General features: G+C 35.4%; 4 protein-coding genes across 26 annotated transcripts in view; 2 read left to right on the forward strand and 2 right to left on the reverse strand.

Moving 5' to 3' along the window:
* Positions 1 to 79: 79 nt before the first annotated feature.
* LOC116775230 (dual specificity protein phosphatase 23-like) lies at positions 80 to 1,861 on the forward strand. The gene is made up of 3 exons (XM_032668083.2): positions 80 to 601; positions 864 to 987; positions 1,504 to 1,861. The coding sequence occupies exons 1-3, from the start codon at positions 230 to 232 to the stop codon at positions 1,806 to 1,808; spliced, it is 801 nt and encodes a 266-aa protein (XP_032523974.2). The 5' UTR covers positions 80 to 229; the 3' UTR covers positions 1,809 to 1,861.
* Positions 1,862 to 2,999: 1,138 nt separating this feature from the next.
* On the reverse strand, positions 3,000 to 4,480 carry LOC116775318 (26S proteasome non-ATPase regulatory subunit 9). Its single transcript, XM_032668195.2, has 3 exons — positions 4,126 to 4,480; positions 3,781 to 3,989; positions 3,000 to 3,600 (listed from the first exon to the last, which is right to left on the reverse strand). Exons 1-3 carry the CDS (start codon positions 4,334 to 4,336, stop codon positions 3,385 to 3,387), a joined length of 636 nt encoding a protein of 211 aa, XP_032524086.2. The 5' UTR covers positions 4,337 to 4,480; the 3' UTR covers positions 3,000 to 3,384.
* Positions 4,481 to 5,426: 946 nt separating this feature from the next.
* LOC116775425 (microtubule-actin cross-linking factor 1) overlaps positions 5,427 to 15,031 on the reverse strand; it is a 160,019-nt gene continuing 150,414 nt past the window's right edge. For 14 of the 23 annotated variants that reach the window (XM_061524508.1, XM_061524495.1, XM_061524505.1 and 11 more), the window contains 8 exons: positions 10,003 to 10,214; positions 9,533 to 9,690; positions 9,343 to 9,449; positions 8,975 to 9,128; positions 8,793 to 8,858; positions 7,962 to 8,312; positions 7,090 to 7,176; positions 5,427 to 6,965 (listed from right to left, as the gene is read on the reverse strand). In XM_061524508.1, the coding sequence (XP_061380492.1) occupies positions 6,788 to 6,965; positions 7,090 to 7,176; positions 7,962 to 8,312; positions 8,793 to 8,858; positions 8,975 to 9,128; positions 9,343 to 9,449; positions 9,533 to 9,690; positions 10,003 to 10,214 (1,313 nt within the window). In that variant the 3' untranslated portion in view covers positions 5,427 to 6,787. Of the gene's footprint in view, positions 6,966 to 7,089; positions 7,177 to 7,961; positions 8,313 to 8,792; positions 8,859 to 8,974; positions 9,129 to 9,342; positions 9,450 to 9,532; positions 9,691 to 10,002; positions 10,215 to 10,815; positions 10,953 to 15,031 lie in introns of all 23 variants that reach the window. The other 9 variants (XM_061524507.1, XM_061524491.1, XM_061524506.1 and 6 more) reach the window with 7 other exon arrangements.
* Positions 11,063 to 14,404, forward strand: LOC116775339 (protein wntless). Its single transcript, XM_032668229.2, has one exon. It carries the CDS (start codon positions 12,231 to 12,233, stop codon positions 13,857 to 13,859), a length of 1,629 nt encoding a protein of 542 aa, XP_032524120.1. The 5' UTR covers positions 11,063 to 12,230; the 3' UTR covers positions 13,860 to 14,404.

Below are 15,031 nucleotides of genomic sequence, written 5' to 3' on the forward strand. Positions count from 1 at the left end.
CGCGTGAATGTCACAAATCTGTCTTGCCAATCGCCTTGCCAGTTGATTAAGTCTGGCTTTAATCCAAATTTAACGGTTTTGTACTAGATTCAAAATAGACGAAATAAAATAGTGTACACGTTGGCTGTTTGTAAAATAAATCATTCAGATATAGCAATGAAAGTGAAGATTTTGCAACTATAATAATCAAGTCTTTGGTGCCGTGTTTTGAGCAAAGAAAATAAGTACCATGAATAAGGTTAATGTCAAATTAATGAGATTGTTTAACAAGTATGGTGAAATAAAAGATGAAGTTAAACAAGAGGAGGTCAAATGCGAGAAAGTTAAAGAAGCTTCCTATCCACCGATCAACTTTTCATGGTTAGTGGATAACAAAATAGCGGGTATGGGTTGCCCTCAAAGTGTTGCCAGTTTAAATTATTTAGCAGACGTTGGCATCAATCAATTAATTACTCTGTCGCCTGAGAAGATCCCGCCGTTGTTGGAATGCGATATAAATTTAAAATGGACGGAAATAAGGATCAAGGAATTCGGAGCGCCCACCTTGAAGCAAATTATCAAATTTATTGAAATCTGTGAAAGAGCAGACATCAGAGGAGAGGTAAGTTTATAATATTTTTACTGAGCTTATTATTGATGTCTTCTGCGATTTCAAACATAAATAAATAAAATATAACCTTCACACAGTTGTATAGGTATACAATAACTTTTATTTTACTCCTTTTCATTTTTTCGGACTTAATATTTAAAAGAATTTAGAATGATTTAATCAAACCGACCTTAAAATTCTGATGTAAGTCATCAACATAAAATGGAATCATAGTTTAAAATAAATATAATGTTATCATTGTAATAAAATCCAGGCGGTTGGTGTACACTGTCGCCATGGCCGAGGACGCACTGGTACGATGCTGGCGTGTTATCTGGTCTGCTTCAAAAGAATGACGCCTGAAAGAGCCATACTCACTGTAAGAACTTTGAGACCAGGTAATTTTGATGTAGCAGTTCCTTTTATGCCAATTACACCTTTGAGAAAAGAAAATTTACTTATTAATACTTAAGCATTATTCGAGTCTCCTACAAATTAATTAAATTGAAGTATTAGTTCTCTAACTATAACTAATTATATAAATAGTTTAGTTGACACTTTTGTTAAAGCAATTTTGTTTTATTTGAATTGAATGTCATTTTATATAACTAAATAATATCACGAATATGAACAGCTTTTATGCATTTTTGTCTGATACCCTGTACCTAATTAGAAGCTTCTCCTTACGTATACCTTCGAATTAATTTTGAAAAACGTTGTGTTTACGAAGCTATACTGTATTTGCTTTGAACAGGTAACCGACGCGATGTAGGCCAAATATAATGTTTCAGGAACTTCCACTATTTTAAAAATAAATTTAGTAAATAAAGAAGTCCCACCCATAATAAAGAGGAAGACAAAAATGAATTCACTAAGTTTAAAATGTAATAATTAATTTATTCCCAACATTCCAGGCTCTTGTGAAACTGCTGAACAACAGCAGATGGTGTGTCATTACCATGATTGTTTAAGAGGAACTATATCAAAACCGGACTACAGGCTTGTCGATGACAAATTATATTTCGATTTATCCATGAAGTACATGTACGATGAAGAGGAGAAGCAGCTAGAGAAAGAAGATGAACAGGAACAAGAACAAGAGTCACATAACAAAGAATTTATGGACGAATTAGCAGTAAAGACTTTTCTGCACGAGTTAAAAAATGGAGGCCGCAAAAAGTCAAAAGCGATGGTCATTAACCACAAGATATATTTTTAAATAATAACGTATTTTCGTTTTAATATTAAAATTAAATATCAACGGAAGCTAAATGTGACTTATTATTTGTGTTTCAAATATTCAAGTTGAAATTAAAAATCAGCTATTTATTGATTCTCCTTATCCAAAAAGCCACTATAGATATGTCTATAGAAAAATAGATTATAAATACAGTCTAACAATAAGCTACAACTCGTATTTGATATATATTTTTTATATTAAATCGAGGTTAACAGAAATAGTTTTATTGCAGTCCATTGGTTGAATTGTAAATCGAACAAATGGAGCAGCCAATCACAGACCATGCTAATCGCCGCCAAATTTTAATTACCTCTGTAAAATTACAGATTATAAATCTTTTATCGAACGGCTCACCTAAGTTAGAATGATCTCCTCAGAGATCGACAATACGCCATAGTAGAGCATGTAAATTTCATAACTCAGATAATGTGTGTCTTGTCAAATTCAACACTTGTTGTCTTGTCAAAAAACACTTGAAGCTTGTTTACTTAATGTTCTTAAGCGTTTTTGTCGCCGCCTAGTTGAGTCCAAATTTGCAGAACGAGTCCGTCAAAACTCCGATTGCCTCCAGTGATTAGGTATTGAAGCAGACAAACCTTAAATTTGTTTCACTTATACAGAAACTAAGGTATGTGTCAGGTAACTCATTATCCTTGCAAAAATGAGTCATTACTTCACGTCGGGATAAATTCTTTGACCATGTAAAGAAAAGTCGGTCTTGTCCACTACTGTTACATTTGACCAAATATCACAAAACTGCTTTGAACTTCATGAAAAGATGTGCGTAAACACTTACTGACCACAACTTTGTGAAAACCAATCTTGCCAGCCTCAACACAGGCGTAACCAACCTCTCTAGAGTAATATATAGGGTGCATTTAGTACGCACAGGATTAGTATGCTTTAATTCAAACATCCCCTTTTTATCGGCGGACGACCAGAAGCTCCAGAAGCTCAGTCTCCATCCTCCAATGAGGACGAAGCTCTTACTATTTTTCGTCTTCGTGTGATACCTAAGTACTGGAATAGTTTACATCTATACTTCCTTCAAATTATGCACTCCAATCACCTGTGTTCCCTTTCATTATGATTTGGGTATATTCAAGACTGGAGTGAAGTGGCCTAAATACATGTATATTACTATGTAGAAAAGAGAAAAAAAATTAAATGTTTTAGTAAAAAAATCTCGTTTAATATTTATCAGAAACAGGTCTGGGCAGTGTTATAAAAGTGTAATGATTAATAAATATGTATATATATATATTATTGATTGATTTAGGGTCATAAAACATTTATCATTAGGAAATTCTGTTATTGCCCTAACATATTGACAAAAACAATGGGGCAGCTCAATATATACTTAATAAAAAAGCAAACTTTTTTACATATTTTTTTTTCCCTCAAATATTTATACAAATATACAGATGAATATTTTTACATTTTATGACATAACATATGTTATAAAACAGTTTCTTTCAATTTTGTTCACATCAAACACAAAATAAACTTTGACCCTATGAATTTTTCCTTTGTCTTGGTTTACTATGTATATTCGTTATGATAGCCGTTGTATCTGACACCCCAGTAGCCCCGGCCGGGCCCAAGGTCGAGGCACCACATTCAAGCTGACAACAATATGTTGTCTCTGCACTCTAACTTGTATAGCTTGTCCGACAGAATGGACCACTATACTGTGAAGCTGTGTGATGTCGGTGAAGTTACCGTGGTTCACTGAACCGAACTGAAGCAGCTCGTCGTCTTCACAGAGACCCTGAGATATAATAATAATATTTATTATACCATCAACTTATTTGTAATATACCTTTTTATTAAACAATTTAATAAAGTAATACGAAATGTTAGTGTAATTAGTCAGTCACATAATGAGAATTCAACTAATGTATGAGAAGCTTTCATATTGGCATTTTATTTAAGTTTTTATACCACTTACAGCGAGATCTGCCGGAGATCCTTCCTGTACAGGGCCAACTTTGGCAAAAGTTTGACTATGAGTTTCACTGTGCCTTGACAAACCATTAGTGTATATTGGCTGGTGTGGAGTACTTGAAGAAGCACCGCCAGTTCCCAGGAAGTCAGCGTGCACCTCACCAAGACCTTTTTCAATTTCTTTCATAATTTTCTTGTGGTCATTTTGTAAGCCTGTATGTTATTCGGATACTTTAAGTGTCACTTATATATACTCAATATTTTGTGAAAAATCATAACATTTGAGAAGTTAGCTATAAATTAAGATACAAAAATGCTGAATCATGAAGTTGTTGCAATTTAAACTTACATATAATTTGATGCCGCGCGTGCCGCACTTTATAAACATCGATATCATTCCTTGGAAACCCATCAGCGTCTACAAGAGAATCCTGCATTCCGACATTGTTAGCTTCTAGAATTAAATTTTGATCGCGAATAATGCTTTCTATTCTATCCTTTTCTTGTATTAATTTCATTACTCTGTCCCTGGCTGGACCATCCATATTAAAACCTACCATTGCTTAATCTCAATTAAGTGATATCTCTTAGAATTTGTTTATTTTACCGACTATTGTATTTGTTTTGAAATTTTTTCAAAACTGTCTAAACCTAAAGTGAGTACTAAGTAATCAACTCCCGAAGCCCGAAACTGACAAGTGACAATCACTATTAGATTATAATTGAATTTTGACATGTATTGATAGTGTTACTAGATAGAAATAAATTAAAGAACGTTATTTTAATTTAAGTGTTTATATGGAGGAATTTTATTTAAAACAAATTGCATTACCAGCCATATACGGGGTATTAAATGATCTGTAAAATAGTTGCGAAAGACTATATTCAACAATAGTTATCTTAAATAACACCGAATAAATAAATAATCACTCGCTTGTTTCAAGTTAATCGAATACTATCACCTTGGATAAAGTTACCCGGATTACAGAAACTTAGACTATTGTAACTTCTATGTTTACTTCTATTTTAACAATATTTTGTGCAAAGGATACGCACTTCGAATTAAAATATATTCATTGAATAAAAGTATTCTTATTAGTTGTCCAAAATTGGTGATTCAATTATTCTCCTTGAAACGAGGTGTTCTTTTATAACGTTTATTTAAACATAATAAAACTCTTAAGAGAGGAAATAAATTATCTATGATACCTTATTCATTGCTAATGTGTGGATTTTTTTTTTTTTTTTAGTGTGGTAAAGTTTAGCTTTATCGTGGTAACGCGACCCTATAACTGACTGATTTAGCAGGACCCTATCATTACACATTATCTATAGCAGTACAAAACAAAGTGACAAAAAAATATTGGCAATATAACAATAATAATCGAATATTGTTAAAGCTTGCTGAATACCCGCGAGTCGTAAAATTAATAAATACATATATAAATTCTTGTTCTTTTCTTTACCAACAATACTAATTGAAAAATAATTATTAAGAAACAAATAAAATTTTTATCAATTTTGTAATTAGAGTTTTTTTAAAGTAGTTTTTACTTTCGAACCCTTATTTTTTCCACAAATGTATTTTAACTCATAATCCTCACACAAATACAACATTACTTAACGATAACATTAAATAAAACAAGATAATATTTGTTATTTTTTTTATTTTGAAATCAATTATGAGATTTTAAAAACTGTAGCTCTTCAGAATAGTACTTTATACAAAAAATATTGCAAGCTTTATATTAGCTTTGATTTTACATTCAACAAATACAACGATTTAATAAATGACCAGATTAATAGTTTTACAATATTTCTAATAAAGACTTATCATAAGAGTCAGATTTATAATAAAATTAACAAGTAAATGTGAGTGTTGGTTAACATTTTAAGGGAGGTTAAATATTAAAGCGTTCCTTTTCATATATAAAAAAGTATTCTTAGCTTTTAATTATATGTCTTTTTTTTTTAGACAAAGTGTACTTTTTTTCTTAATAAAAAATAAAAAAAAAGTCCGCTATGGAATATCTGTTTCTGAGCACGCTGGTCGGTGACAGCTGTCATCGACTCTGGCGACAGTCGACGGCGGATGTCACACGAACCAGATCATTAAATCACAATAGACATATATTGTGCAAAAAAATATTGTATAAATAATCACATACATAATGTAAATTAAAGATTAATTATCAATTAACATACAAAAAAAAAAAAAACTTAAATATATTAATGGATACGAAATGAACAAGGAAATAAACATGATTGTGCATTTAAAAATTATCATCATAAAACTATTATCACCCTTCGCGATCATCGACCACAGTTTCCAACGGCAAATCATCGTTAATAATCTGGCGAAATTATTTAACAGATTAACGCAAGGGAAACGTTGCCCGACAACACTCACGTATCAGAAAACAGAATGGTCCCTAATAGGAAAGAATACAAAAGTGTTTTACAGAATCACATCTCCAGTAGAGACAAATACGTATGTAACATACACTAACAATTATGGCAACTTTGACAATAAATAAGATATATTCACATTAAACAGAGAAAAAAAAATCAATCTTCGAACAACAATGAAAAAAAATGACAGCAAAAAAAAATCTATGTAAAAAGGCCAGGATCGTAAAAAATAAGTATACAAGGCAACGAGTGCAGACTTTATGTTTTACTACAATCTATATTTGTTACTAATTAGAAGCCAAAATCGCATATTTCTTCGCAAGCTTGGCTTTTTTTTTTTGAAATAAGTTAATTTAATGTTAGTCATAAATTGTTTAATCGGCACTTCATATGTACACGCCAGTCGCTTCGTTTACGAATTAAGTGTATAACATGGGATAGCTTATAAAATACACCTTTGCGAAAAAAAACTATACGCTTATATTGCGTAGTCCGAAGCGATTCGCGTCACTCGTATTTTGTTTACAAAAACCCGCCAGATAGATATCAAATATTCAAAATGGCGGTGTTTTGGCGGGAATGATATCGTTGTATGTCGATTATAGCCGGAAGGGCTCTCGTTTCTCCGTCGTCCTCGCCGGCGTACGGCGGGAGAGAGGGGTGGCAGGGGTGGTGGGGGCGGCATTCTCCGCGTCCGACGGACGACGCACCAGTCGGGACGCGGCCGTCTGCGTGCCCGGACGTACCGGTGTCGAACTGCCGGATGGCGTCCTTTGCCTGTATTATACGATCACAGTTCTTACAACCTTCGATACGAAGATGACAACATGCAACCAAGCTACATCACAAGAACAGAACACCCGACGAGAACACTCTAAAACCGAATCTACAAAATGTTTACCTAGAGTGAGAATGGTTAGAGTCCTTCGGCACGGGTATGCGACTCCGAGCGGGCGTGTGTCCATCGGTGGAAGCAAACGAACCACTCCTACGTGTTAGCGAAGCACAGAGACGACAGATTTAATACATATAGAAAGAAGAAATGTTAAATATTGTTAGTGCACATGCTTCTCTTAATATTGTTCGTCAGATGGGAACTCTCAAAACATATTAATGGGGTTAATATAAATTAATTATTGTTTGAATATTATAACTATGTATTAGCTTAACCTTGTTTTAGCTTTCCATTAATAATTTGTAAAATTCCCGGACGAGTTCTACAAAATTTTCAATTATTTTTAATTAATGAAGATCTATCTAAAGTGCAAAAAATGTTTGAAAGTAATTGTGCATATGCAGTAACAAAAAAAGTGTTTACACATATTAAATATAAACAAAACAATATGATATATAAAATAAACGTAATACCAGAGTATGTCGCTTAAGATAAGCATGCGAATGTGATTTACAATATGCAAGCTGGTATTGAGAAGTGCCAATAAAAGATTTGATTGTGAAAGTTAAAAAAATAAGTTAGACATACCATGATATTGAATAATAAATACATATGACAGGAACGGATTAAACTGAGCAACAAATAAAATAAATAGAAAACGTAACAATTCGTTGCAAGCCACAACAAACGTTAGTAACCGAAATTAAAACACGATGCAGTATAACATAAAAAGAAATTTATTTTTAAGTCCTGTACAATGAACGTGGTCACTAAACAGGTGTTGAGTAGTAGAGGCGATGATGACTTGTGATGAATGAAAAGAAAAACAACGAGCATCTAAATGTTTGGGCCAAGACGAAGCTAAAACAAGCTTGTACCCTTTGATATCTCTTTGGGTCGGCTTTGAGGCGTCGCCGCTGGACTCGCTAATGTTACTTTCGTATTCATTGTCACTCGTCATCCCGGATATGCTGAACAGTGAGGAATCGTCTTCCGGACTGCGCTGGTCCGATTTGGGATCGTGGGATATTGGACTCGGGTCCTGGGATGTTTCGCGGGAATGGGATTTGTGGGATTTGGTCCGTCGTTCTACTGATGGCGTCCGTTGGGATCGGCTGCCGACATATATTGGGATTCGAGTGGTGCCCTGGGTTTGATATGCCGGATGAGTGTGGGATAAGGATTTAGGATGCTCGGATGCCAATGAGGATGGCTGGGAATGTGTGGAACTATTTTGTTTGTATCCATTTTGGTGATGCATGTGGAAAGGAAAAATACAATTATTTTTTATATAATATACCTCATACGTAAATATAATATTTTGTTAGTTATAACTCATAGCTAGCCCACGTTCGCCTACTCTCATGCTAAACGACTCTAGCATAAAATCCCACCACCAGAAAAACGGGCTGAGAGACAAGACAAATCCGACTGGAGTGCACCCATACAATACACAAACGTCACTAAGCGATGTCCACCGTAAAGCCGGAGCGTGCTAGACATATGACATCAACAATGTACGCAATTTGTGTCGGGATTGATGTTAAAAGAATCTTTATCCGCAATAATTAGCGCATCAAACTAGGGCAAAGAAATCCAATTCATCAAAACGAGCGAGCGACGTGGCCGCCTCCCCCGTATTGATCAATCTTTTATAGCGGGTTTATCAAATTGCGACACATGGCCAGTGAGTCCGACATTCCTAATACCTGACTATAGCTGGAGCTGGTGACAGTGTTGGGATACTGGACGTGCGGTACATCGTGCCGCCGTACCTACGTTGATACATGTTAGTTTAGTTTGCCAATAAAAATTAATAAAATTTTCGAATTTCGCTGAATCTGCTCCAATTCATATCTAAAAATAAGCTTCCTTTTAATTTTGTACGGACCTGCTGGCTGGCGTGAGCGCGCCTGTGGGCGTTCGTGGGCGCGAGGCTCCGTTGGCTGTTCCGAGTTTGCTGGCAGTGGCCGCGGCCCGAGCGAGCGAGGCGCGAGTGTTTGTCACCTTACGCATCGGTATGCGTGAGGGTGTTAGCACTTCATCTGTGAAGAAGTGTAGACTAAATAACTTGTACCAAGGATATTTCATGTGCTGATTTCAAATGTAAGCTCCTTTATTTGAGTGGTTTTGGGTAAAGATGTGAGTTAACTAAGAACATAAAGACTAATTGAGTCTCCTAGTTTTGTAAAAAATCAATTGATATCATTGTTTAATTTGAGAGTCTAGAGATTTTGAGTTGATATGAGAGGTAAAAACCTGTGCTGTCCAATGATAAATTGGATCCATGTCTTGAAGGCGGCTTGGATCCTGTTCTAGAGCCAGGTCTGGATCCTGGTCTTGATCCGCCTGGTGTCAAAGTAGATCTGAAACACATATTAAATAGAAATAGTAAATTCATATTCCATTTTTGCCTAAGAAACTTAATGATAAAATCAGTTGATTATACCTCGGTACGCTTGGTTTTCTATATCTCTGTCCTAATCCACTGGCTGCTTCGTTGTCGCTGAGTGAGTCAGGTGTTCCAGCGCTCAGTGACGACCTGGAAGCTCTGCCGGCAGCTGGACCACTTGACATCGGAACTGATCGTACAGTGCGCTCCCTCACCTACACACAGACGCTCACAATAATAGCAATCTCGACATTATTTTCATACGAATAATTAATAAAAAAACCAACTCAAGTTTAGCGTCATGATGATTTACAATAGTCAAAATGTTATGGGTATAAACAAATTACGGTTTTTAGACATATGTGGTATGTGCATGCTATCTAATATGGATTTGACATTTGTATTCTATTCAACGTATACTAGAACACGGACTAACAAAAAACAAACAATATAAATATCAAAGACAGCTGCAATCAACTTTGACAGAGGTACAAACACACGGAACACTCTGGTAGCCTATGATTTACCCAGTGGTATCCCGGAGACGGTTGGTATCCGTGGTGATGTGTATAGTGATGGCCGCCGGGCGTCGTCGATCCTTGAGATCTTGAATGTCCGTATATGAAAGCTTGCTTAGTGCCATGTGTCGAACCCACGTGGAGCGGATACGAACACGGAAGCTCTTCTCGCTGTCTGAGAGCCTCAAATATAGGCCTCAACTGCTCCATAAACTCCTCAGCTAAACGCATCAATACAAAACCGAAGAAAGCCTTTCATTAAGGAGCCAATGGACATCCGTTAACAACAAAACTCTTTCATAGTGCCAATCTTTTTCCGAAACGCGTTATTCCGATTCGTGTTTACGATAGTCCAAAAAAATCATTCGACGGACTCGCGGTTGTATTATACGGAAAGAGGGGATCGAGGGTTCGAGGATGAGGATGTCAAACGAAATACATTACCATATAATCCGTAGGCGTTGACGTGCCACCTCTCCAATGCAGTGAGATTCCAATGATAGATACAACTAGCAAACAACACCGAACACTACACGAGCGGGTGCTTCAATGCTTATATCGAAAACACTAATGGCATACGATAACGCTACGGCTCATTACATGCTGCAAACTCGACAGTGCCTCTTGCAAATGGATGCCAATATCCATGTACAAGATGCAAAAACAAAAAGCAAGATATGAAAAATCCCAAACCGAATCGCTCCCTCTATCAACTACTGTGCGCATAATGTGATAGAATGTGCGAATTGTAAACTAATTAAACGTAACCTGCAGATAACATATAAGATGTAAAAATATACATAGCAGTATCCAGCGACTTACCTTCGTTATGGGTCCGGTAGAGGGAGGTGTATTTGTGTTCGAGCGGGGCGTACGTGGTCTAAACGCAGCCATGCTCTGCGACACTCCATCGGCCAGAATGAATTGCTCTCGCAGTTCGATGTTGGTGCGGCCCTTGGCTGCATGCGGGCGGCGTCCGATGTGCAGGATAACAAATATGGATGGGATGGGGGCGGGGGGCGGGCGAAAGTAACCGTTCGGTAACAGGATGAGTGGAAATTAAAAAAAAAACACCAAAGTGTTAAAAAGGAGCGTGCATTGGTAGTGAGGAAAAGAAAAAAAACAACAAACAAAATAAGAACATGTCCAACAAAAACAAACGATCATAGGCATTTCATAAAATAAAATCAAAATTGTAAAAATGTAAGTGTGCAGTTAGGATAGGAATTATAAAAATTCAATTAGTATATACTATCACCAAAATATACGAAATCCACACACAAATCAAAAAACTTTTTAGCATTGATGTAATGTTATTGAATATCTTATTAAACTTGCATTAATTTCAGTTTTAATATGCAACAGGTGCAACGATATCAACATGCTTGACCTTGAGTTTGATTCGTGTGAAGACTTCGGTGTGTAATAAGAACCATAGATGCAAATAAATTCTTAAACATGCAATAATTGTTAAGCAACCAAATAAGTATTGTATACCACCGCGGGATATATTATGATATCTACCCCATATGCTTTTAATAATGATGTCGTAGTTCGAACGTCTTAAAAACTACATCGAAAGCATACAACATTAAAAACCCCTTGAAACTGTAGCAAAATATCTTGTTTCACTTAGCAAATAAAACTAAAATAGCTAAAGCTAAATTAAAGAATATTTATCTGCGCTGGAGGAAAATATTAGAAAAAAAAAAAACAAATATACTGATATTTATCACAAGTTTACATTCAACATTTTAAAAATATTACACAAACATTTTCCTTAATCCTCCAGTGAAGACAATATTATCTTACCGAGCGGACAACAAGCTTCATGCTGTTCCGGTTTGCTCGGATCAGGCAGCGGTAGCACTAACGATACTATATTTACAAAGGTTGTATAGGAATCGAACACAAAAAAAAATATATATAAATTTAAGGAAGGGGAATGGATTGGGTGAAGCAAGTTCGAATTAGTAAATTAGTAGCCAAATCAATTATTTAGAGTTACGAACGTTACGGATATGGTTATTAACAACGAGAAAATAAACTCTTCATTTGCATACTATACTATTATTTTTACATTTTATAATTTGATTTGTAGCTGGCAACACTACTGCGCATGTCAAAATACTCGCGTCCGCGTCCATTGAGCGCGACAGCGTCGGTGTTCAGTTATTAGCGTTACAGACAACAATGGAATAAAGTCAATTTTTACAAACGTGTTAATTTCGGTAACAATGGCCGGTACCATAATTGAAAACCTAAGTGGTAGGAAACTCACAGTACTTGTAGCATTACTTTTATTGTGTCAAGTGATATGTTTTTTAATCGGTGGTTTGGTCGCACCCATGCCAGCAAATACACAAACCATTTTAGGTACAGTGTGTAAAGATACTTCTGTTATGAAAAATGATACATCGAAATGGTTTTACAATCGAGGTAAAGGTAGTTGCCAGACGGTTGACCTTGGCGAAACTCATCACGATCTCTCGGAAAGAGATATCGTTTTTGCATTTCAAATGCCCGTGCCTCGCGAGGGTGAGAGGTTTGACTACTCTAGATGGCAACAGAACCTAATCGGAGTACTTCAATTAGACGTGCGTTACCACTCGCAAATGGAAGTAAAACCGCGCAGCACGGTTACAATAGACGCTCGACTAGCTTATCGCAACAAAGGAGACCCGGACGATGGCTGGAAGTTGTATACGCAATCGATTGAAAAACGAAACTTAGACTGCGACATTGACGTAAAATCAGAAGAATACTTGTACAATTGTTCCACAATACCACTATTTGAGCTTGGATCTTTATATCATGACTACTACTTATTAAATATAAGACTGCCAGTGAATACACCTGACATGAATGTTCACATCGGTCACTTGCAGGATATATGGGTGACTGTTATTAATCAAAATGGTGGTTTCACAAAAGTCTGGCTGTCATTGAAAACAGCCTTCTTCCCCTGCATTATCGCGATACTGGTTTGGTTTTGGAATAGAATTCACATGTTGGAACGTAAACCTGTTTTACTAGAAAAGATGTTGTTGAGTTTAGGTATATCTCTTTGTTTACTGAATGCACCCATTGAATATTTAACACTCCAGTATGATTTACCGTTTATGTTGCTTCTAGGAGACATAAGACAGGGTCTGTTCTATGCAACATTATTTTCATTTTGGCTCATTTTTGCTGGCGAGCACATGTTAATTCAGGATACATCTTCACAGAGTTCAGTGAAGCAGTACTGGCGTCATTTGAGCGCTGTAGCTATGGGTTGTGTGTCATTATTCATATTCGACATGTGTGAAAGAGGAATTCAACTCCGTAATCCATTTTACTCTATATGGGTGACGGACTTGGGCACTAATTTGGCTTTAACATTTATAATATTAGCTGGCATATCTACTGGAGTGTATTTTCTGTTCCTCTGCTATATGGTGTGGAAGGTATTCAAAAATATCTCTTGTAAGCGAGAGGCATTACCTACTATGTGTTCAGTTCGACGACTACACTATGAAGGCATTATATATCGTTTCAAGTTTCTGATGTTGGCTACTCTGCTATGTGCTGCTTTAACTGTTATCGGCTTTATCCTGGGTCAAGTTGCCGAGGGACAGTGGAAATGGGATGAGACCATTGAATTGGAATATACTTCGGCATTCTTTACTGGTGTCTATGGAATGTGGAATATTTATATTTTTTCTCTGCTCGTGCTGTACGCCCCAAGTCACAAGCGCTGGCCCGTCAACGAAAACACATCTGATACACAGAACTTGAGCGAGGAAATTGAGTTCAGTCCCATTCCTGAGAGAAGTGAGATATCATCGCTGACATCGTTTATCAGGAAGGCAACTATTGATTAGAACTTAAATTTTGTATTTTCAAATCTCATCTTTATGCCTGAACAAGTTTGTCTAAGCCATATTATAGTTCTAAGTTAAAACAGTATTACTCATTGTTGCAATCAAATATTTGCCATGGGAAGTGAATTCCATATAAGGCAAAACTTATCTTATGCTTGTAGTGTGGGTATAACCTTATGTAGTGCAAACTAAACGTAGTTTTAGACTTAGCTTCGTATTGGTTGTATTAAAATGTGAGTCACCATTAGACTAGATCTCAGGTAGTATGAGTCATGACATACCTTACCTGGCCGACATATTTTAAGAACTTCTATATTATTGTGATTGCTTACTAATTTTAATTTCTTAAATTCGTAACTCTTGCCATTTAAAATTACTTAACTCTCTGTGATAATGTTTTTGATATATATTTTTTTGTACTTGATTATTATTATTCTAATTTAGTCTTTATTAATGTGTTGCCAGCATACATTTGGAAATTATTTTGATGTAATTGTAACTTATATTTGTACGATTTAGAAATAAATATTTTAGAGGAAAACAAATGTTATTTTGTTATTTAACACATAATTTAAATTACACATAATATATATTTGGCCCGTCAATACCGGTTAATGGACATCCAAGTTTCCCATGTTATGGGGTTATACAAAATACCGTAACGATTTTGATTGACACTTTGAATATCATAGATTAAAAATTTTGATCATATGTTTTGAAAACAGATAATCAATAAAAAATTCCATAATAATGAAGCCAATATATATTGAGACAATAATAAGAGAAAAAATTAAATTAAGAGAAATTTTTTATTTGAATCATTCATGGCTTTATTATTATTAAAAAGAAAATCTAACGACATTCAACTTTTTTTTAATGTCCGTTGAACGAAGTTAAAAAAAATATTTTAAAAGAAGCATAGATCCAAAATATAAAGGATGATAATAATAATTTATTTAATTTTATTTGAGGGAGTATAATTTGTCTTCTGCTTCTAATAAAATACTGACAAGGACGAATTGCGTTCTTAAAAGCTAGTATTTGATTTTAATTCGTTTGTCAATTTATATCAAGTTTAATATCACCCATATAAGGCGCGACTGCGAACTGAAAGAGACGAATTGTTTTTAATGAAACGAGTCTGTTTACTGCAGCCGGTACCACTTATATGA

The sequence above is a fragment of the Danaus plexippus genome, chromosome 25 (assembly GCF_018135715.1).
Source record: "Danaus plexippus chromosome 25, MEX_DaPlex, whole genome shotgun sequence".
Classification (NCBI taxonomy): domain Eukaryota; kingdom Metazoa; phylum Arthropoda; class Insecta; order Lepidoptera; family Nymphalidae; genus Danaus; species Danaus plexippus.

Coding starts and splice junctions, on each gene's coding strand:
- LOC116775230 (XM_032668083.2), top strand. CDS start 230: ATGAATAAGGTTAATGTCAAATTAATGAGATTGTTTAACAAGTATGGT. Junction 602..863: donor GAGCAGACATCAGAGGAGAG/GTAAGTTTATAA, acceptor AATAAAATCCAG/GCGGTTGGTGTACACTGTCG. Junction 988..1,503: donor TGTAAGAACTTTGAGACCAG/GTAATTTTGATG, acceptor CCAACATTCCAG/GCTCTTGTGAAACTGCTGAA.
- LOC116775318 (XM_032668195.2), bottom strand. CDS start 4,336: ATGGTAGGTTTTAATATGGATGGTCCAGCCAGGGACAGAGTAATGAAA. Junction 3,990..4,125: donor CGCGCGGCATCAAATTATAT/GTAAGTTTAAAT, acceptor AATAACATACAG/GCTTACAAAATGACCACAAG. Junction 3,601..3,780: donor GATCTCCGGCAGATCTCGCT/GTAAGTGGTATA, acceptor ATTATATCTCAG/GGTCTCTGTGAAGACGACGA.
- LOC116775339 (XM_032668229.2), top strand. CDS start 12,231: ATGGCCGGTACCATAATTGAAAACCTAAGTGGTAGGAAACTCACAGTA.